The sequence below is a fragment of the Mobula hypostoma genome, chromosome 10 (genome assembly GCF_963921235.1).
Source record: "Mobula hypostoma chromosome 10, sMobHyp1.1, whole genome shotgun sequence".
Classification (NCBI taxonomy): Eukaryota; Metazoa; Chordata; class Chondrichthyes; order Myliobatiformes; family Myliobatidae; genus Mobula; species Mobula hypostoma.
Window position 1 is genome coordinate 14575459 of NC_086106.1, and position 21589 is coordinate 14597047.

The window sequence follows — 21589 nt, forward strand, 5'->3', positions numbered from 1 at the left end:
ATGTTTTCTATGTATATTGGGCTAAATTGGTTTGTCCCATATGGGACCGCCCTTGTCCCGTATTTCCTCCGCTAAGGTAGAGCGTTCCTATGAAACCTTTCGTGCCGAAATGGCGTAAAGCGCAGAAGCAATTACCATTAATTTATATGGGAAAATTTTTTGAGCGTTCCCAGACCCAAAAAAATAACCTACCAAATCATACCAAATAACACATAAAACCTAAAATAAACAAAACTAACATATAGTAAATGTATTAATGATATGATAAATACACAGCCTATATAAAGTAGAAATAATGTATGTACAGTATAGTCCAGAAAATGAAGGAACGTACGCGCATGTGCAAGGCTTCTTGGTCATGGTAGTCTTTTCCAGTAAAGTGTCCCGGGATTTGACTGCTACATTTGTCCCTTATTTTGGAGTGAGAAAGTTGGCAACCCTAACTGTAAAAGAGATGTTGAGGTGAGTTTAACCCCACTTGAACACCACCCCCCCCCCCCCGGGTTGGCTGGTCGGCAAGAATATCGTCAATATTAAACCGGTCCGCGGTGCAAAAAAAAGGTTGGGGACCCCTGACCTAAAACTTCGGCAAACCTCTATAGATGTGTGGTGGAGAGTATATTGACTGGTTGCGTCACGGCCCGGTCTGGAAACACCAATGCCCTTGAATGGAAAATCCTACAAAAGGTAGTGGATATGGCCCGATCCATCATGGGCCCTCCCCACCATTGAGCACATTTACATGGATCACTGTTGCAGGAAAGCAGCACCCATCATGAAGGATCCCCACCACCCAGGTCATGCTCTCTTCTCACTGCTGCCATCAGGAAGAAGATACAGGAGTCTCCGGACTCGTACCACCAGGTTCAGGAACAGTTATTACCCCCCCTCGACCACCAGGCTCCTGAGCCAGTGAGGATAACTTCAGTGAACTTCACTTCCCCGCCCCCCCATCACTCAATTGTTCCCACAACCTATGGACACGGTTTCGAGGACTCTTCACCTCATGTTCTCGATATTTATTGCTTACTTATTTATTATTATTTCTTTTATTCTCTTTTGTGTATTCACAGTTTGCTCTTTTGCCCTTTGGTTGCTTATCCGTCCTTTTGGGTGGAGTCTTTCATAACAGACATTATTATGTTTCTTAGATTTACTGTGTATGTCCACAAAAAAAAAGATTCTCAGGGTTGTATGTGGTGACATATACGCACTTCGATAATAAATTTTCTTGGAACTTTGACGGACCACTATCAGTCCCATTCCCTATTCCCCCCAGAGGCCAGCAAACCTGTTTTTCCTCAGGTATCCATCCCATTCCCTGATGCAGGAGAGAGGATTCTCCTTCTCTGACACGCGATCAGTTCTGGATCAAACTAGTCTCTTGAAACATGTTGTATCATTCTGTGGCTAGGGCAACAGGTCGGTTGGGCTCTGAGTCACACTGTGACCCTGTTGGCCAAGATAGTTCTTGATTTCACTCAGTAACTGAGTCTCCACAGCACTCTCGGGTGGAGAATTCCAAAGATTCATACTCTACTGGTGGAAAAAAGAATCTTCTGAATGGCCGGCGCCTTATTGTGAGACTGTCCCCGGTTTTCAACACTCCAGTTAAGGGAAAATCACCCGCTGTGTCGTTTTTGTCGAGGACTCTGAGAACTTTGTAGACTTCAGTGAGGTCGCCTCTCATTCTAATGGAGTCATGCCATCACGGAGCATGGAAATGGTTAAAAAAAAAATGAAGAGAACATTCAAAAATCTGAGGAGCAAAGGAACTTCGGAGTCCTGGTGCAGGATTCCCTAAAGGGTTAATTTGAAGGTCAAGTTCGTTGGTGGTGAGGAAGGCAAATGGAATGTTATCATTCATTTCGAGAGAACTAGAATGTAAAAGCAAGGCTATAATGTTTAGTCTTTATAAGGCTCTGGTGAGGCCTCATTTGGAGTACTGTGAGCAGTTTTGGGCCCCTTATCTAAGAAAAGATGTGCTGGCATTTGAGAGAGTTCAGAGGAGGTTCACGAAAATGTTTCCAGGATTGAAAGGCTTGTCATAGAGGGAGCGATTGACGGTTCTGGAATTCAGAAGAATGAGGGGTGACCTGATTGAAGCATATGGAATGTTGAAAGGCCTCGATTGAGTAGGTGAGGGGAGGATGTTTCCTCTGGTGGGGGAGTCTAGGACCAGAGGGCACAGCCTCAGAATAGAATGGAGATGAGGAGGAATATCTACAGCCAGTGAGTGGTAAATCTGTGGCATTCGTTGCCACAGGCAGCTGTGGAGGCCGTCATTGGGTGTATTTAAAGCAGAGGTAGAAAGATCATTGACTAGTCAGGGTATGAAGGGATACGGGGAGAAGGCAAGAGATTGGGGCTGAGAGCCATGACAAAATGGCAGAGCAGACACGATGGGCTGAACGATCTAGTGGTCTAAATAGGCCCTTCAGCCCATCGAGTCCATGCTGACCATCAAGTACCTTTCTATTCCAATCCCATATCTACAGCTTTACTAATTATACCTCCTACATTCAGGTAGAGGTTTAAGTTAAGTTTATTCTTGTCGCATGTACCGAGATGCAGTGAAAAGTTTGTCTTGCATGCTGTGCACTGAGGTAGAACAAGGTAAAACAATAGCAACGCAAAAGCTTCCAGGAAAGAGCAGTGCAGGTAGCCGATAAAGTGCAAGGTCACGAAGAGGTGGATTGTGAGGTCAAGAGCCCATCTTATCATACACGATGTCTGATCAAGCGTCTGATAACAGCGAGATGGAAGCTGTCCTTGAGTCTGGTGGTAGGTGCTTTTAGGCTTTTGTATCTTCTGCCCGATGGGAGAGGAGAGAGGCGAGATTATCTGGGGTGGGTGGAGTCTTTGATGATGCTGGTTCCTTTACTGAGACAGTGAGAAGTGTAGACGGAGTCCGTAGAGGGGAGGCTGGTCTCCGTGATGTGCTGAGCTGTGTCCACGACTCGTTGCCATTTCTTGTGCTCACGTGCAGAGCAGTTGCCCTACCAAGCTGTTATGCATCCAGATGTAAAACGTTATTACGAGTGATGAACAGCAAGGCTCCCAGTCCCCAACCGCTCTGGCACACAGCTGGTCACAAAAGACCATCCCCTTTTACCAACACACATAAAAGTTGCTGGTGAACTCAGCAGGCCAGGCAGCATCTCTAGGAAGAGATACAGTCAACGTTTCGGACTGAGACCCTTTGTCAGGACTAACTGAAGCTCTTCTTTCATTTAGTCCTGATGAAGGGTCTCGGCCCGAAACGTCGACTGTACCTCTTCCTAGAGATGCTGCCTGGCCTGCTGTGTTCACCAGCAACTTTTATGTGTGTTGCTTGAATTTCCAGCATCTGCAGATTTCCTGGTGTTCCCCTTTTACCCACTGGCTCTAATCTATGTGGGACCTTGTCGTATGGTCCATGGTGTAATCATATCCACCATATTATCCTCCTCAAAAACAAAATCAATTAATTCCATCAGACAGGAGTTCCCACCAACAAATCTGTGTGGAATATCTCTGATCTATCCTCCAGGATATTTTATTAAACTCTCTGACCTTCATTTACCTGGCTTCTCCCTGCTCCTCCTCTTCAATGATGCCTCCAGTCATCTGGCACCTCGCCTGTGTCCGCTGATCGAAGATCTCCCTCAGGCAGCCCGTGGGCCTCCTCCCTTACCTTCCAGAGCGACCTGGGCTACAGCTCATCAGGCGCCGGAGACTTGTTCCACTTTAAGTCCTCTTCCTCCTTTCGAGTGTTAACATGTTCCAGAATTTCACCATCCCAGATGAGATCTCCAACCTCAGTCTCTTTCCCCTTGACTAAAAGCTTTGGTTCTCCACCTTGTTCTCTGCCTCTACGCGCAGATTGTTCGTTATGTCCCAAATAGGGCCCTACACTTCCCCACCTCTTAACAAGTGCCTTTGAATTTTCCTTGATCTTAAGTGCCAGTGATATTTCAGGGCCCCTCTTTGTCCGCTTAATTTGTTTTCTTCAGTTCCCCCCAATCTCCCACCCTCACCGCACTCCTGTTCCGTTGAAGGACCTCCCCCATTTCTGGTGTCCTTTACCATAAGACGTAGGAGCAGAATATCATTGAGGCCTGCTCCTCCATTCTACCACGGCTGATCCATTATCTGTCTCAACCCCATCCTCTTGCCTTCTCACTGTAAACTTTGACGCCCTGATTAATCAAGGACCTATTAACTTCAGCTTTAAATATTCTCAATGACTTGGCCTCCTCAGGCTCCCGTGGCAATGAATTCCACAGATTCACTACCCTCTAGCTAAAGAAACCTCTCCTCATCTCTGTTTCAAATTGATGTCCCTCTGGACCTGGACTCGCCCATTACAGGAAACATCCTCTCCACCGCCACTCTATCTAGGCCTTTCAATATTTGATAGGTTTTGAAAAGTTTCTCCCCCACCCCCCACCTCTTCAAAACTCCAGCAAGTACAGGACCAGAGCCAACAAATGCTCCTCATACGTCAATCCTATCATTCCCGGGACCTTTCCTCAATGTTGACACTAATCCATGTAAACTGGAGATGAGACCAAGAGATAATTACTTCTGGATCCTGCCTCCTTCCCAAAATCTCCCTCCCCACAAATCCATCACGTTTACAGAGAATCAGCCTAGCTGGTACGACCTCAGGAGTGAGACCCCAACGCCCTTTCCCAGATCATTACCTCACAGTCAGAGGCCTTTGAATGATGACCAGAGACGTTTCCAAACAACATCCAAGAGATAATCGGGCTCTGGTTAAGAACGAGGAGGTGCACAGCAGTATAGGCAGGAAGGAGCAAATGAGATACTTGAGGAGTACAAGAAATGCAAAGGACATAAGAAATAGGAGCAGGAGTCGGCCATCTGGCCCATCGAGCCTGCTCCACTATTCAATAAGATCATGGCTGATCTGGCCATGGACTCATCTCCACCTACCTGCCTTTTCCCCATGACTCCTAATTCCCCTCACTATGCAACAAGCTATGCAACCTTGTCTTAAATATATTTACTGAGGTAGCCTCCACTGCTTCATTGGGCAGAGAATTCCTCAGATTCACCACTCTCTGGGAAAAGCAGTTCCTCCTCATCTCCATTCTAAGTCTACTCCCCACGAGTGTTGAGGCTATCCCCCCCCCCCGTAAGAAAACACTGAAGAAGGAAATCAGGAGCGCTGAAAGACGATGTGAAGTTGCTCTAACAGATAAGGTGAAGGAGAATCCCAAGGTCTTCTCCAGGTATATTAAGAGCAGGAGGATAGCAAAGGACAAAATTGGGCCTCTGGAAAATCAGAGTGGTCGTCTATGCTGGAACCAAAAAAGATGGAGGAGATTTTAAATTTGCACTCGTATTTACAGTACCTAGGAGGCAGACACAGAGTCTATAGGAGATAGTTAAAACAGCAATGAAGTCATGGACCATATACAGATGACAGAGGAGTGTTTGCTGTCTTGAGGAAAATTTAGGTGGCTACATCCCCAGGTCTTGACAAGGTGTTCCCTTGGACCCTGTGGGGGACAAATGTAGAATATGCAGGGGATCTAGCAGAGATAATTAAAATCTCTTTAGCCATGGTTGAGGTGCCAGAGGATTAGAGGATCACTTTTGTTGTTTTGTTGATTAAGAAAGGCTCTAAGAATAAACCAGGAAATTATAGGCCCGGTGAGCCTGATATCAGTAGTGGGTAAGTAGTGGGAAGGTATTCTAAGGGACTGGATAGATAAGTATTTGGATAGACAGAGACTGTTTAGGGAAAGTCGATATATCTTTGCTCATGATAGGTCATGTCTAAGCAATCTTAGAGTTTTTCGAGGAAAGTGGATGAAGGCAAGGCAGTGGATGTTGACCATTTAGACTTCTGCAAGGCTTTTGGGACACGGGGGATTGGTCAAGAAGGTTCAGTCGCTTCGCATTCAAGATGAGGTGGTAAATTGGATTAGACATTGACTTTGAAGGAGAAGCCAGACAGTGCTAATAGATGGTTGCCTCTCTGAAGGCTGGTGTGCTGCAGCGATCAGTGCTGGATTCGTTGTATGTCACCTATATCAATGATCTGGATGACAATATGGTAAACTGGATCAGTAGATTTGTGGATGACAATAAAATTGGGGGTGTAGTGGACAGCGAGGAAGACTGTCAAAGCTTGTAGTGGAATCTGGACCATCTGGTGAAACGGGCTGAAAAATGGAAGATGGAATTTAATGCAGATAAACGTGAGATGTTGCACTTCACCCAGGGTAGGTCGTACATGGTGAGTGACAGGGCACTGAGGAGTGCTGTAGAACAGAGGGATCTGGGGATACAGATCCATAATTCCTTGAAAGTGGCATCACAGGTAAATAGGGTTGTAAGGAAAACTTCTGGCACTCTGGCCTTAATAAATCAATGTATTGAGTACAGGAGATGGAATGTTATGCCGAAATTGTGTAAGACGTTGGTGAGGCCTAATTTGGAATATTGCGTGCAAATTTGGTCACCTACTGTCTTGTCTCCCTTTCTCTTCACCATTTACACCTCAGACTTCAACTACTGCACAGAGTCTTGTCATCTTCAGAAGTTTTCTGATGATTCTGCCATAGTTAGATGCATCAGCAAGGGAGATGAGGCTGAGTACAGGGCTACGGTAGGAAACTTTGTCACATGGTGTGAGCAGAATTATCTGCAGCTTAATGTGAAAAAGTCTAAGGAGCTGGTGGTAGACCTGAGGAGAGCTAAGGCACCGGTGACCCCTGTTTCCATCCAGGGGGTCAGTGTGGACATGGTGGAGGATTACAAATACCTGGGGATACGAATTGACAATAAACTGGACTGGTCTAAGAACACTGAGGCTGTCTACAAGAAGGATCAGAGCCGTCTCTATTTCCTGAGGAGACTGAGATCCTTTAACATCTGTTGGACGATGCTGAGGATGTTCTACGAGTCTGTGGTGGCCAGTGCTATCACGTTTGCTGTTGTGTGCTGGGGCAGCAGGCTGAGGGTAGCAGTCACCAACAGAATCAACAAACTCATTCGTAAGGCCAGTGGTGTTGTGGGGATGGAACTGGACTCTCTGACGGTGGTGTCTGAAAAGAGGATGCTGTCTAAGTTGCATGCCATCTTGGACAATGTCTCCCATCCACTACATAATGTACTGGGTGGGCACAGGAGTACATTCAGCCAGAGACTCATTCCTCCGAGATGCAGCACTGAGCATCATAGGAAGTCATTCCTGCCCATGGCCATCAAACTTTACAACTCCTCCTTTGGAGGGTCAGACACCCTGAGCCAATAGGCTGGTCCTGGACTTATTTCATAACTTACTGGCGTAATTTACATATTACTATTTAACTATTTATTACTATTTTCTATTACTATTTATTATTTCTATGACTATCACTATTTACTAATAGTAATATTACTATTACTATTTCTATTACTATTTATTATTTATGGTACAACTGTAACGAAAACCAATTTCCCCCAGGATCAATAAAGTATGACTATGACTACCCACAGATCAAAAGAGTGCAGACAATTCACAAGGATGTTGCTGGGACTTGAAGACCCAAGTTATAGGGAAAGGTTGAATAGGTTAGGACTTTCATCCTTAGAGTGTAGAAGATTGAGGGGGGATTTGATAGAGGTGTACAGAATTATGATGGGCACAGACAGCATACATTCAAGCAGGCTTTTTTCCACTGAGATTAGAGGTCGTGGGTTAAGGGTTAAAGGTGAAATGTTTAAAGGGAACATGAGGGGGAATTTCATCACTCAGAGGGTGGTGAGAGTGTGGAATGAGCTGACAGCAGAAGTGATGAATGTGGGGTTGATTTCAACATCTAGGATAAGTTTGGATAGGTACATGGATGAGAAGAGCATGGAGGGCTATGGTCTGGGTGCGGGTCAATGGGACTAAGCAGATAAATAGCTCGGCACAGACTAGATGGGCTGAAGGGCCTGTTTCTGTCCTGTAGTGCTCTATGACTCTATAATTCCGCAACAATCCAGACGTTGGAAGCTTCTTCTTTCCCTCTCTCGTCTTCATCCCGGTCTCCATCCCCGATCTTCCCCGCCCGCCACCAATTCCACCCTTACCGTGTTTGCAACCCACACCTCTCACACTAACGCCGCAGCCTTCCCACGTCCTAATCGGACCAACACGCTGGAGCAGCGAAAAATTGCGCCGTACGTCGCGAGGCAGGGCTTCCTCTCGAAACATCGACGATGCCTTTTTTCACACAGATACTGCGCAACGCATTGATTTCTTACCTGTTTGACCACTGCCCTCCTCGCTGCCCACTCCCATTGCACGAGGCCAGGCCATCTTGCTTTATTGCCCACTGTGAGTGGCACTGGGCATATTGAATGTCGGCCTCTCTCCCGCCCAGCCGCAGCCATCCGACAGGCTGTCATGGTCAAAGGCCTTCGAAGATTTTTTAAAATAGAGTTTAGTTTTATTTGAAGCATACAGTGAAATACGCCATTTGCATCGTATCACTTCAGCGAGCAGCCCACTTTTCCAGCACCAACATAGCTCGCCACGACTCTCCAACCCTGACCTGTCCATCATTGGAATGTAGGAGGAAACCAGAGCACTCGAAGGAAACCTACACGGTCACAGAGAGGACGTGCAAATTCCTTGCAGGCAGCAGCGGGAATCGAACCCTGATCCTACCGCTAGCGTTACACTAGATTTCACGCTGCGGTATCCGTCAACTGCTTTTAAGATTAGATTATGAGGACACACAGTCCTCTTTTATTGTCATTTAGTAATGCATGCATTAAGAAATGATAAAATGTTCCTCCAGTATGATACCACAGAAACACAAGACAAACCAAGACTAAAAAATCTGACAAAAACCACATAATTATAACATATAGTTACAACAGTGCAAAGCAATACCGTAATTTGATAAAGAACAGACCATGGGCACGGTAAAAAAAAGTCTCAAAGTCTCTCGAAAGTCCCATCATCTCACACAGACAGTAGAAGGGAGAAACTCTCCCTGCCATGAGCTTCCAGCACCACAAACTTGCCGATGCAGCACCCTGGAAGCACCCGACCACAGTCGACTCTTGAGTCCGTCCGAAAACTTCGAGCTCCAGCACCGAGCACCATCTCTGCCGAGTGCTTCGACCCTGACCCCGGCCCCGGCAATAGCCAAAGCCAAGGATTTGGGGCCTTCCCCTCTGGAGATTCTCGATCGCACAGTAGCAGTGGCAGCGAAGCGGGCATTTCAGAAGTTTCTCCAGATATTCCTCTGTGCTTCTCACGTCTGTCTCCATCAAATCAGGATATAGACTTAACAAATACCGATATCATTTCAGAGCAGCCGCGCACGGTACGTCGCGCTGCCATCTTCTCCTCCCCTCCCTCGACAAATGCCTCCACTGGACATTTGGAAACCTATCAAGAATTGCTGCTGGGTCTTGAAGACCTGTGTTATACGGAAAGACTGAGTAGGTTAGGACTGTATTCTTTAGAAGGTAGAAGATTGAGGGGAGATTTGATAGCAGTATATAAAATTATGAGGGTTATAGATAAGTTAAATACAAGCGTGCTTTTCCTACTGAGTTTGGGTGGGAATACAACCAGAGGTCATGGGTTAAGGGTGAAAGGTGGGAAGTTTAAGGGAAACGTGGGGAAACTTCTTCATTCAGAGGGTGGTGAGAGTGTGGAACGAGCTGCCAGCTTGATTTCAACATTTCAGAAAAGTTTGAACAGGTACGTGGATGGTAGGACTATAGTCCTGGTGCAGGTTGATGGGAGTAGGCAGCTTAAATGGCTCCAGCATGGACTAGATGGGCTGAAGGGCCTGTTTCTATGCTGTAATTTTCTATGACTCTAAAAACATTTTTTGATGTTCTTTGAAAGAATCATGAATACATGAGGTCATATAGTTGTAGGGTTATACAGCATGGAAATAAGCCCTTCAGCCCATCTAATCCGTACTGTCCATGGTGCCTTCTGGAGCTAGTCTCAATCGCCCAAGTTTGCTCCATATCCGTCTCAATCTAAACTTCTCTATCTGTGGTCATTATCGTCATCATCATCATTATGTGCCATGTCGTATGAAGTAGATGATCGTGGTCTCGTGACCGAGGTTGTTCTTGGCATTTTCTTTTCTACACAAGCAAGTCATTTTCTTCTCCTGGGCAGTGCTTTTACAAGACGGGTGACCCCAGCCATTATCAATACCCTTCAGCAACTGTCTGCCTGGCGTCAGTGGTCGCACAACCAGGACTTGTGATCTGCGCCGGCTGCTCGTACGACCATCCACCACCTGCTCCCGTGGCCTCACATGACCCTGATCGGGGAGCTCAGCAGGTGCTATACCTCGCCCAAGGGTGACCTGGAGGCTCGCAGAGGGAAGGAGTGCCTCACACCTCCTTCAGTAGAGACGTATCTCCAACCCTCCAGCCTATATCTGTGGTACCTGTCCAATTTTAGAACTGAGTTGAGGAGGAATTTCTATAGCCAGAGGGTAGTGGAGGACAAGTCATTGGGCATATCTAAAGCTGAGGTTGATAGGTTCTTGATTAGTAAGGGTGTCAAAGGTTGCAGGTGAGTCGGCTTGAGAGGAAAAAATCTGTCAGCCATGATGGAATGGTGGGGAACATTCAATGGGCCGAATGGCCTAATTCTGCTCCTATGCCTCATGGTCTTATTTTCTTGTAAATGTGTCCATCTTTACCCATTGTCCCGGCAGCTCGTTCCACATACCCAAACTGTTGCCCCTCAAGTACCCATTCACCTCTAGTTGTAGACTCCCCCCTTGTGGGAAGAGGCAGTGGCCATCCACTGCGTCTGGTCTGATGAACCCGCGGGAGGGTTGTCCGGGCAGGGGGGCTCTCTCTGACGACGCTGTGTTTCTCTGCAGTTACGTGGTCCGAGTGCGAGCAGTAGTGATGACCCGTGACGACTCCAGTGGAGGATGGGTGCCCCTGGGAGGAGCAGGCCTCAGCCACGTCACCATTGGCCGGGCGGTGAGGTCGGACGCCAACGGCCAGGGCGGCTTCCTGATCCGCGGTGAGCGCCTCCGTGACCAGGCGGTAAGTGGTCACGCGGTGGGCAGCCCTGACCTCGCCCCCTTGAGTGTCCCTGCGCGCTGGGTGGGGGAGGGCGACTCCGGCCAGTCCGACACCAAGGCGCCTGACCACTGACCTCCCCACATCACAAGCCACCGCGATTGTCGGCACCGTCCCGGCGCCAGCCTCGTGCGGAGGCCGCGTTGTGATTGGTCAACTGGGCCGAAGCCGTGCCTCTGCCTCTCAAAGGGGAGCAGTCGCTGGAGGAAGTTGTTTTGGGAGGTTGCCGGAGGCAATGGCGAGGGGCGGGAACGTCGGATTTCAGCTTCCGTGGGGAAAGGGCCACTTCACCGGCTCTCTCTGGGTGCCCCCTGCATTCACGTCACTGTTTCAGGACCTTAGCAGGACAGATGAGGTCAGTGGGTGACACTTTGAGACCCAACAAGCGCATCATTCACCCCAGACACTAACCCATACTTAATACACAATCCCACCCCCCCCCCCACCATCGCATTGCCACTCCAATCGTGCACGAACCCACCAGGGACTACTGAAATGCCAGAGAACCCTCACAACGTCCACGCACTCTACAAACTACTGCTCCGTGACATGACCAACCCTCAGAGCACAGAAAATGTGAGCACTAGGCGGAAGGAGATGTTGCTAACTGTCGTTGGCGTGGCCGCCACAGAGTTCCTGAGGTGCAATACTACACACACAATACGGGAGAAACTCAGCAGGTCAGGCAGAATCTACGGAAGGAAATGTTGGAAACATCGACTGTTTATTCCCCTCCATTGACGCTGCCTGACCTGCTGAGTTCCTCCATTATTTTGTGTTGATTGCTCAAGATTGCCAGCATCTGCAGAATCTCAAGTTCAAGTTTAAGTTGAATATCCCTGTATACAGCCAGACAAAACAGTGTTCCTCCAGGGCCAAGGTCCAAAACACAAAACCAATGGTCATTCACAGCACAAGGCACGTATAGCACATGTAGGATAGCAGTAAACATGCAGCCACACAAAATATATATATATAGCCCAAGTCCCTGAGTGACATATCCTCTAAAATGGTGGTGCAGTGGTACTATCAGCAAGAACAACCTGTCAGCAGTCCATAGATGTATGCACGTACACGCGCAGGCAATCCAGCTTGTCTTCCACCAAGCGAACACTGGAGGGCAGCACTGTCGGGAGAGGGCCGACCTCCAATCCAGCATGGACGTGCACCACACTATCTCTGGCGTCACCCCTCCTGGACAGCTGCAGCAGGCGAGCCCGCGGCGTGAGGCCCAGTCCTCACTACGACCAAGGCCGCACAGCGGTCCCGCCAAACAGGAAACCCCTTGCTGCGCCTCGTACAATACTGCAGCTGCCACAAATCTGAGAGAAAGTCCAGACACTACCAGAAACACTCCACAGGCTGGGCAGCGTCTGAAGGGGAGAAAAATAGTTAACGGTGCAAGTAGATGGCCTTTGGCTGAAGATGTTGTAAGCATACCCCGCCCCCCCCCCCACAGTCCCCTCCAGTAACCCTGCCTCCTCTCGCACCAGCGGGAGCAAGTGGGCTGGAGGGTTGGGGGAGAAGAGGGCAGTCCGTCACTCTGGCTGACTCCAGGAGCCTCTGGCTCCTCGGGAACGAGGTTGGCAGCGGGAAGGAAGGATGAGCGGTGAGCTCCTGGGTTGATTGAGGGAAGGGATGGCACAGTGTCTCCCGGATCAAATTTACAGCCGAGCTCTGGTGTGGAGGAACCAGTGGGGGCGGGGGGGGGGGTGTTTCAATAGGACAACAGATAGGGTAAGGAGGTACGTACAAATGATCTGGGATGCTCCCAAGGATTCCTGGGCGTTCCAGGCACCTGGAGCATTGCCAGGAAGTCCTCGGCAATCGGAATCGGAATTGGGTATATCATCACTGACTTTCATGACGTGAAATTTGTGGTTTTGCAGCAGCAGTGCAGTATAGAGACATTAAAATTTATAAAAATTACAAAATAAGTGAATAGTTTAATAAGAATAGTGAGATAGTGTTCATGAGTTCATGGGCCTTTCAGGTATTTGATGGTGGAAGGGGAGAAGCTGTTCCTAATGATGGTCTTTAGCTCCTCTACCTCTGCCTTCACGACAGTAACATCCTGGTTGGTGGTAGTCCTCAATGATGGGTGCTGTTTCTTGAGGCACAGCCTTCTGAAGGAATTCCCAACATTGGGGAGGCTTGTACCGGGGCTCTGGACTTTTCAGGAATTCCCAGACGCTCCCAGGGCTCGGGAATTCCGTGCCTGCGCCGAGCGCCGGGGGTCCGTCCCCAGCTCTGGGGACCGGCCTGTCCCGTGTGCGAGCAGGGTGACAGCTGTGCTTAGGACAGGCGCGGCGCAGCTGACGGACCGCGCCTCAGCCCCCACGTCGGCATCTACCGGTGCAGAGGGAGACGCTTGCACCCAGACTCCGAGGACCGGTCGGGGGTGCGGGTGGTTGAGATGGGGGGAGCGTGATGCTCCAGCCCCTCCACCTTCCCGAAGGGTGGCGGAATCCTGGAAGGTCAGCGCCTCTGTTCCGCCCCTCTGATAGGACAGGGGTTGCTCTCCTGCCCTCCTGACCTTTGCCCTTGACACGGTACCCTCTGGACCGGGAGCCATGCAGCTCGTCCAGCAAGCCGCGGCCTCCTCCAGGGCAGGAGGCTGGTTGGTGGCCAGGTTCGGCTCTGAGCGTGGGACCGTTACCTCCTTCCACCTTCAGCGGAGATGGAGCTGGACTGGGTCAGTGAGCAGCAGAGGGTGGGGGGGGGGATGCAGATATGGATGAGGAATCGTTTCTTTATTTTACTCAACCATGTGGTGTGGCCATCACTTGCAGGTCAATATTTAATGGACAGCACTGACTGGAGTAAGAAGGTGACCCCCCCCCCCACCAAGTGCCTGATTGTTCTGATTTGATTTACTTTGAGACACAATACAGTCACACTCCCTTCCAGCCTAACAAGTCTGTGCTGCCCAATGACACACATGTTGACCAATTCACCTACTAACCTACAGGACTGTGCAAAAGTCTTAGCCACATTGATGTAGCTGGGGTGGCTAAGCCTTTAGCACAGTACTGTATTGGCCAACGTGGAGCGGAGAGCGAGGTTGTAGATCTGGCGGGAGCAAAGGAGGTTGGGAATGGCGAGGATGGAGCGCCACGGGAGGGGTGTGGGACGGGTGGCAGAGAAGGAATGTCAGGGGCCAGGGGGCCGGTGGTGGGAGGGGTGCAGACGAACCCAGCCCTGAGACCTCAGGCGAGATCATTTGATTCCAAACAATTGGTTTATTGATCATTACAGAATGTCTCTCTGGTGTTTCCCTCTCCCTTCCCCTTTCCCAACCATGATTCCCCTCTCCCTGCCCTCTTCCCACTCTCAGTCCACAATAGAGACCCAGATCAGAATCACTCCATACATCATGGAATTTGTTTTTTTTTGTGTGGTAGCAGTACAGTGCAACACATAAAATTACTACAGTACTGTGCAAAAGTCTTAAGCACAAGCACGGGAAAAACTGCATATACTGGAAATCCAAGCAGTACACACAAAATGCTGGAGGAACTCAGCAGGTCAGGCAGCATCTATGGAAAAGAGTAAACAGTCGACATTTCGGGCCAAGACCCTGAAAAAAAAAGAAAGAAATTTTCCAGTCCTGATGAAGGGTCTCGGCCAAACCGTTGACTGTGTACGTTTCTCCATAGATGCTGCCTGGCCTGCTGCGTTCCTCCAGAATTTTGTGTATGTTGCAAAGTTTTAGACACCCTAGCTATATATGTGTGCCTAAGACTTCTCCACCGTAATGTATATGTGTTTGGTATGTGGGAGGAAACCAGAGCACCTGGAAGAAACCCACACGGGAAACGTACAGGCTCCTTACAGACAGTGTGTGGCACGTGGCCAAGTGGTTAGAGCATTGGGCTCACGCTCTGAAGGTCGTGGGTTCGAGTCCCGGCCAAGGCAGCGTGTTGTGTCCTTGAGCAAGGCACTTAACCACACACTGCTCCAGTCTACCCAGCTGAAAATGGGTCCCGGCGAAATGCTGGGGGTTAACCTCGCGATAGACTGGCGTCCTATCCGGTGGGGAGTCTCGTACTCGAAGTCGCATCACGCCACAGAAACCGGCATAAGCCTGATGGGCCACAGACTTTAACTTTAACTTACAGGCAGCGGCAGAACTGAACGCAGGTTAGCGTTACTACATTATCGTAAGTTGTAAACTCTTAAACAACTCATGATCGTGGTATTATTATTTTTAATTTGCGCTTTTTTTTTGCACGTTGGTCGTCAGCCTTTATTTACTTATAGTTTTTCATAAGTTCTACTGGATTTCTTAACCACAAACACGAGGAAGTCAGCAAATGCAGGAAATCCAGAGCAACACACACAAAATGCTGGAGGAGCTCAGGAGGCCAGGCGGCATCGACGGAAATGAATAAACAGTCGACGCTTCGGGCCGAGACTCTTCTTCAAGACTGAGGGGGAAGACGCCAGAATAAGAAGGTGGGGAGAGGGGGAAGAGGCTAGCAGGGAGGTGATAGGCGGATCCAGGTCGGCCCGACACATCGACTGTTTACTTTTTTCCGTAGGCACTGCCCAGCTTGCTGAGTTCCTCCAGCATTTTGTGTGTGTGTGTGAGTTCTGTTGTATTTCTTGATTTTGCCTGCACGAAAATTAATCTCAAGGTAGTATCTGGTAACACAGAAAGTAATATGATAACAAAAGACTTTGAGTGCTGTTGGGGATCTCGACCCAGGGACATTGAAGGACCAGTGATACATTTCCAAGAACATGCGTGACCAGGAGGGGGCCACGTAGGTGGTGGTGCTTCCCCCATACCTGCTGCCCATGTGTTTTTCGGGGTCAGGGGAGTGGGGGGGTTTAAGCTGTGGGTTTGGGAGGTGCCGTCAGAGTAGCCTGCTGCGTTTTTGAAAACGGTTCGCGCCGTGAAAGGAACGAGTGGTTGTGGGGTAGGTGCCCGTGAGAGAATAAGGGTGGCGCAGGGAGGGGGGCTGCTTCCTCACAGCTCTGCTGACCCAAGTTCGAGCTTGACCTTTTGGGTGCTGACTATGTGGCGTTTGCATGCTCTCCCCGTTTCCACGTGACTTTCCTCCAGGCGTTCCAGTTCTCCCCCCCCCCACCCGCCACACATCCCAAAGATGTCGGATAATTGGCAGCCGTAAATTGCCCCCAGTGAGTGGAAGGAGTTAATGGACTAAGGGGAGAATCAGTGTAAATGAGTGACTGAGGGTTAGCATGAACATGATGGGCTGATGGGCCTGTTCCCATGCTGTTGGACTCTGTGATTCCATGACTCTGAGATAACTCACAGCACCATGGAGAAGTACAATACAGAAACAGGCCCTTCAGCCCATCTAGTCCATGCCGAAGCCATTTAAACTGCCTACACCCATCAGCCTGCACCAGGATCGTAGTCCTCCACACCCCTACTATCCATGAACCTATCCAAACTTCTCTTAAACATTGAAATCAGGCCCGAATGCACCACTTACACTGGCATCTCATTCCACACGCTCCTGAATCTCTGAGTGAAGAAGTCTCCCCTCATGTTCCCCTTAAACTTCTCACCTTTCACCCTTAACCCACGGCCTCCGGTTGTAGTCCCACCCACCTCAGTGGAAAAAACCTGCTTGAATCTACCCTATCTTCTCCTCATAATTCTGTACACCTCTATCAAATCTCCCCTCAGTCTTCTGCGTTCTAAAGAAAACAGTCGTAAACGGTTCAATCTTCCCTTCTGACTCAGGCCCTCCAGACCTGGCAACAATCTTGGAAATTCTCTCTGCACTCTTTCAACCTCATTTACATCTTTCCTGTAGGTAGGCGACCAAAAACTGCACACAATGCTCCAAATTAGGCCTCACCAACGTCTTACACAACTCCCGACATAACATGCTATCTTCCGTCCTCAATATTTATGAAAGCCTATGTGCCAGAAGCTTTCTTTACAATCCTAGATGTCACCTTCAACAAATGATGGACCTGTATTCCCAGACTCCTTTGCTCTACCAGAGCCAAGCTGCATGTGGCATCAAAGTGCAGTTCATTGGGTGTCTCCTTAGTTAGCAAAGAGTCAGCATTACCAGACAAGGTCCACATGGGGCACTAGTGGGATTGACACAGTGTGGCAGGGCCTCTGTTAGCACAGAGAGGGAGGTACATAGATTCACGTCCCCGGCCCGCCCACTCTCCAACTCACCAGGCCAGGCACTTCTATGAGCTAACGGAAAGCCAGTCCTGATATTGTCACGGCTCCTTGGTGCTCAGAATCAGAATCGGGTTCAATATCACCAGAGAGAAAAGCCTCAGAATACAAGGACATGCTTTACAGCCAGCGGCTGGTGAATCTGTGGAATTCATTGCCGCAGATGGTTGTGCAAGCCAAGTCATCCAAAGCAGAGGTTGATAGGTTCTTGATCAGTCAGGGCATCAAAGGTTACGGGGAGAAGGCAGGAGAATGGGGTTGAGCGGGATAATAAATCAGCCATGATGGAATGGCACAGCAGGCTCGATGGGCCGATTTGCCTAATTTTGCTCCTATGTCTCATGATCTTGTGGTCAACCAGCTTGAAGCTACAGAAGCGCCAATCAATACCAGTCTGGCATTTGAATGAGCCCACTGGTCTTTTGGCCCTTCCTCATTCCCCTCTCCCCCATCGCCTCTCCATCCACCATTGCCCTCTGTGCCTCTTTTCCGCTTCCTCCTCCTCCATCCCAATCACCTCCCCTCCTCCCCCCACCGCCCCGATGGCTCTTCGTGCCCCGTTGCCCCTCCATCCGGCACAGTGCCAGCCGTCGCCGATCAGGGTTCGACTCCCGCCGCTGGCCCGTAAGGCGTTTGCACGTTCTCCCCCCATGACGCACGTGGGCTTCCCCCGGATGCTCCGGTTCCTTCGCACTTCCCAAAGACGGACGGGCTAGGGCTCGTGAATTGGTGGCAGAAGTCCGCGGACACTTGCCCACAACACAATCCTCAGTATGTGCCTGCCATTGAAGCAAAACGACAAGAGTTCACAATATTTTTCAACGCTAATTTCTAAATCTCTTCACAAAGATCTTTATTTTTATCCCACTTTGGTGACTCAGGTGAAGAAAGCCAACAGGTAAGCTTGTCTTTATCAGTCAGGACAATGAATAGTTCAAAGTACCATATACAACCCTGAGAAACATAAGAACATCAGAAATAGGAGCAGAGGTCGGCCATCTGGCCCGTCGAGCCTGCACCGCCATTCAATAAGATCACGGACTCATCTCCACCTACCTGCCTTTTCTCCAAAACCCTTAATTCCCCTACTGTGCAAAAATCTATCCAACCTTGTCTTCAATATGTTTACTGAGGTAGCCTTCACTGCTCTACTGGGCAGAGAATTCCACAGTGTCACCAGTCTCTGGGAAAAGCAGCTCCTCCTCATCTCCATCCTAAATCTATTCGCCCGAATCTTGAGGCTACGTCCCCTAGTTCTAGTCTCACCAATCAGTGGAAACAACTTTCCTGCTTCTATCTTATCTATCCCTTTCATAATTTTATATGTTTCTATAAGATCTCCTCTCATTCTTCTGAATTCCAGCGAGTACAGTCCCAGGCGACTCAATCTCTCCTCATAGTCTAACCCCCTCATCTCTGGAATCAACCTGGTGAGCCTCCTCTGCACCGCCTCCAAATCCAGTACATTTTCTTGTGGGCATACTCAACAAATCAATAGAATAGTAACTATAACAGGATCAATGAAAGACCATCCAACTGGGGTTGAGAGTTGGGACGTTGCTTTACACCAATAAGACATTGGTGAGACCATATTTGGAGTGTTTGTACAGTTCTGATCACCATGCTCTAGTAGGGGATGTCATTGTGCCAGAGAAGGTACAGAAGATGTTCATGTGGGTGTTGCAGGGACGGGAGGGCCTGAGAAACTAGGTAAGCCACGTGAGAAGGAGGCTTTTAGATGTTTATAAAATCACGAGTCTGTGCATATACTTGAGGCAGAAGTTGATTGTTTCCTGATCGGTCAGGGCATCAAAGGATTTGGCAAAAAGACAGGTGAATGGACTTGAGTGGGATCTCGATTCAGCTATGATGGAATGGCGGAGTGGAATCGATGGGCTGAATGGCCTAATTCTGGTCCTATGCCTTATTGTCTTATGAGGGGCGTAAATAAAGTTGCTTTCCCAGAGTAGAGCCGTCTAAATCTAGAGGGCACAGGTTTAAGGTGAGAGGGGACAGATTTGAAGGGTGAACCCCTTTGATTGGGGCAAAGGTGAGGCCCTTACCTCTTAGCCCTGGCAGAAGGACCCTGGGGCTGCCCAAAAACCCTGGGAGAAGGATGCCACCACTGGCACTGAAGGCAGAGGCAGAAATTGTCTGCTTGGCCGTTAACAACAGTAGGCACATCCACCAACCCAGAAAGCCCACAACCTTTATCAAAGCTGGAGACCAGCCGCAGCCTCAGCCCGGACCACCAGCAGGCTTGCTCGCCACGGCATCTGACTGGCAATTGATCTTCGCAAGTAACTGAAGTTCCCTGTCTTCATTGCATCCTCATCACTGAGGCCTGATATGGCCATTCTGTCAGAAACCTCAAAGCAGGTGGTCATGGTCGAACTGACAGTGCCTTGGGAAGAACAGATTGAGGAGACGTTGGAGTGTAAGAAGGACAAATACCAGGAGTTGGTAGAGCAGAGCCAGAGACGGGTGGAGGGCACAATACGAGCCCATAGAGGTCGGGCGAAAAGGTTTCGCTGGCCACTCGCCGTGCAGAACCTACTCTCTCCTTGGCATTACGGGGGCTGCAAAGAAAAGAGCCACCAGGACCATCACAGAGACTGCTGAGCGAGCCCATAAATGGCTATTGATCAAGAGCTGTGACCTGTGGACCAATGTAGCTGGGACACAAGCTGGGGCCTGATCAACCCTGGCTGGGTCACCTGGGAGAGAGTGCCTGATGTTGAAAGACCCGAAACACCCAATGACCCCAGGTTATATCGCTGGTGATGTGTCCCAGTGCATCTTAGGATGTAGCTCAGCATCTAAGAGATGCAACTATTTCATTTAGAGTGTGTGTGGGTATATAGAAGAAGCTGACAGAGAAAGTAGGAGAGATGGGAACAGTTACTAAATTTCAAAGGCATTGGGACATGTTCGTGGAGGGGAAACGTTAAGAGGGATAAAGGCCAAACACAGGCAGATGAGACTAAGCTAGTAAGGCCCCTTGGGTCAGCATGGATGAGTTGGGCCAAGCGGCCTGTTTCTGTCCTCTGTGACGCAGTGACTTTATTGCCCCTCTTCATCCCCGTCACCTACCAGGTCACCATTCTCCCTTCTCTCTGAACCCATATTATTCCACCATCCCGTTACCGCTCTGTCCCCCATTGTCTCTCCCTCATCCGTCCTTCGTCCGACCCCATGCCATGCTCTCCCCGTGGGTCCCGAGTTTCACAGCCGGGTTTGACAGCCCTCCGTTGGACAAGTGCCAGCTGAAATTCACGACTCGAGGTGTGACCAGCGGCCTAGGCAAGGATGGTGAGGACCCAAGGACGTGGAAACTATAGAAAGGGTGCAGAGGAGATTTACAAGGATGTTGCCTGGATTGGGGAGCATGCCTTATGAGAATAGGTTGAGTGAACTCGGCCTTTTCTCCGTGGGCGACGGAGAATGAGAGGTGACCTTGAGAGAAGTGTATAAGATGATGAGAGGCATTGATCATGTGGATAGTCAGAGGCCTTTTCCCAGGGCTGAAATAGCTAGCACAAGAGGGCATATTTCGAAGGTGCTCTGAAGTAGGTACAGAGGAGATGTCAGAGGTAAGTTTTTTTAAGCAGAGAGTGGCGAGTGCGTGGAATGGGCTGCCGACGACAGTGGTGGTGGCAGATACAATAAGGTCTTTTAAGAGACTCCTGGATAGGTACATGGAGCTTAGAAAAATAGAGGGCTATGGGTAATCCGAGGTAATTTCTAAAGTAGGTGTGTGTTTGGCACAGCTTTGTGGGCTGAAGGCCCTGTGGTGTGCTGTAGGTTTTCCATGTTTCTATGTTCTATGCTTCTACCCGAGACTAGATCGAGACACAATTTCGAGACTGAGACGAGAACAGCGTTCTTGACTAGACTCTAGATGAGAACCTGATGAGACTAGACGAGAACCCAAACGAGACAGAGATCCGAAACGCGATCGCAAACTGAACCAAAGTTGAGCTGACGACTGAGCCCCCGAACCCGGGTCCAGCTGCTCTTTAAAAATCCAAAGCTTGGCACCAAAACCTGGCCGCCAATTAGCGGAGCGGGCCGGAATCTTTAAAGAGATTGCACCAGCTACCTGCACTCCGGAGATTCGGAGCGTCCAGGCCCCGGAGGCCGGCGTGGTCCGGTGCGTACCGTGACACAAGATTGTTTGATGTCATTTCCAGTACACAAGTGTAAAGGAGAATTAAATAACTGTTACTCCGGATCAAATGCGGCACAAAAAAAAACACAATGAGATAAAGAACACAATAAATATAACTACATAAGATAGCTTATATACATATATTGATTGTATGTCCATAAAGTGAC

General features: G+C 49.1%; 1 protein-coding gene across 1 annotated transcript in view; it reads left to right on the top strand.

The window, feature by feature from the left end:
• The window catches only part of spred3 (sprouty related EVH1 domain containing 3), an 88142-nt gene that overhangs the window by 34113 nt on the left and 32440 nt on the right, over positions 1 to 21589 (top strand). Inside the window, exon 2 of the mRNA XM_063060022.1 lies at positions 10863 to 11034. Within this exon, the coding sequence (XP_062916092.1) occupies positions 10863 to 11034 (172 nt within the window). The remainder of the gene's footprint in view (positions 1 to 10862; positions 11035 to 21589) is intronic.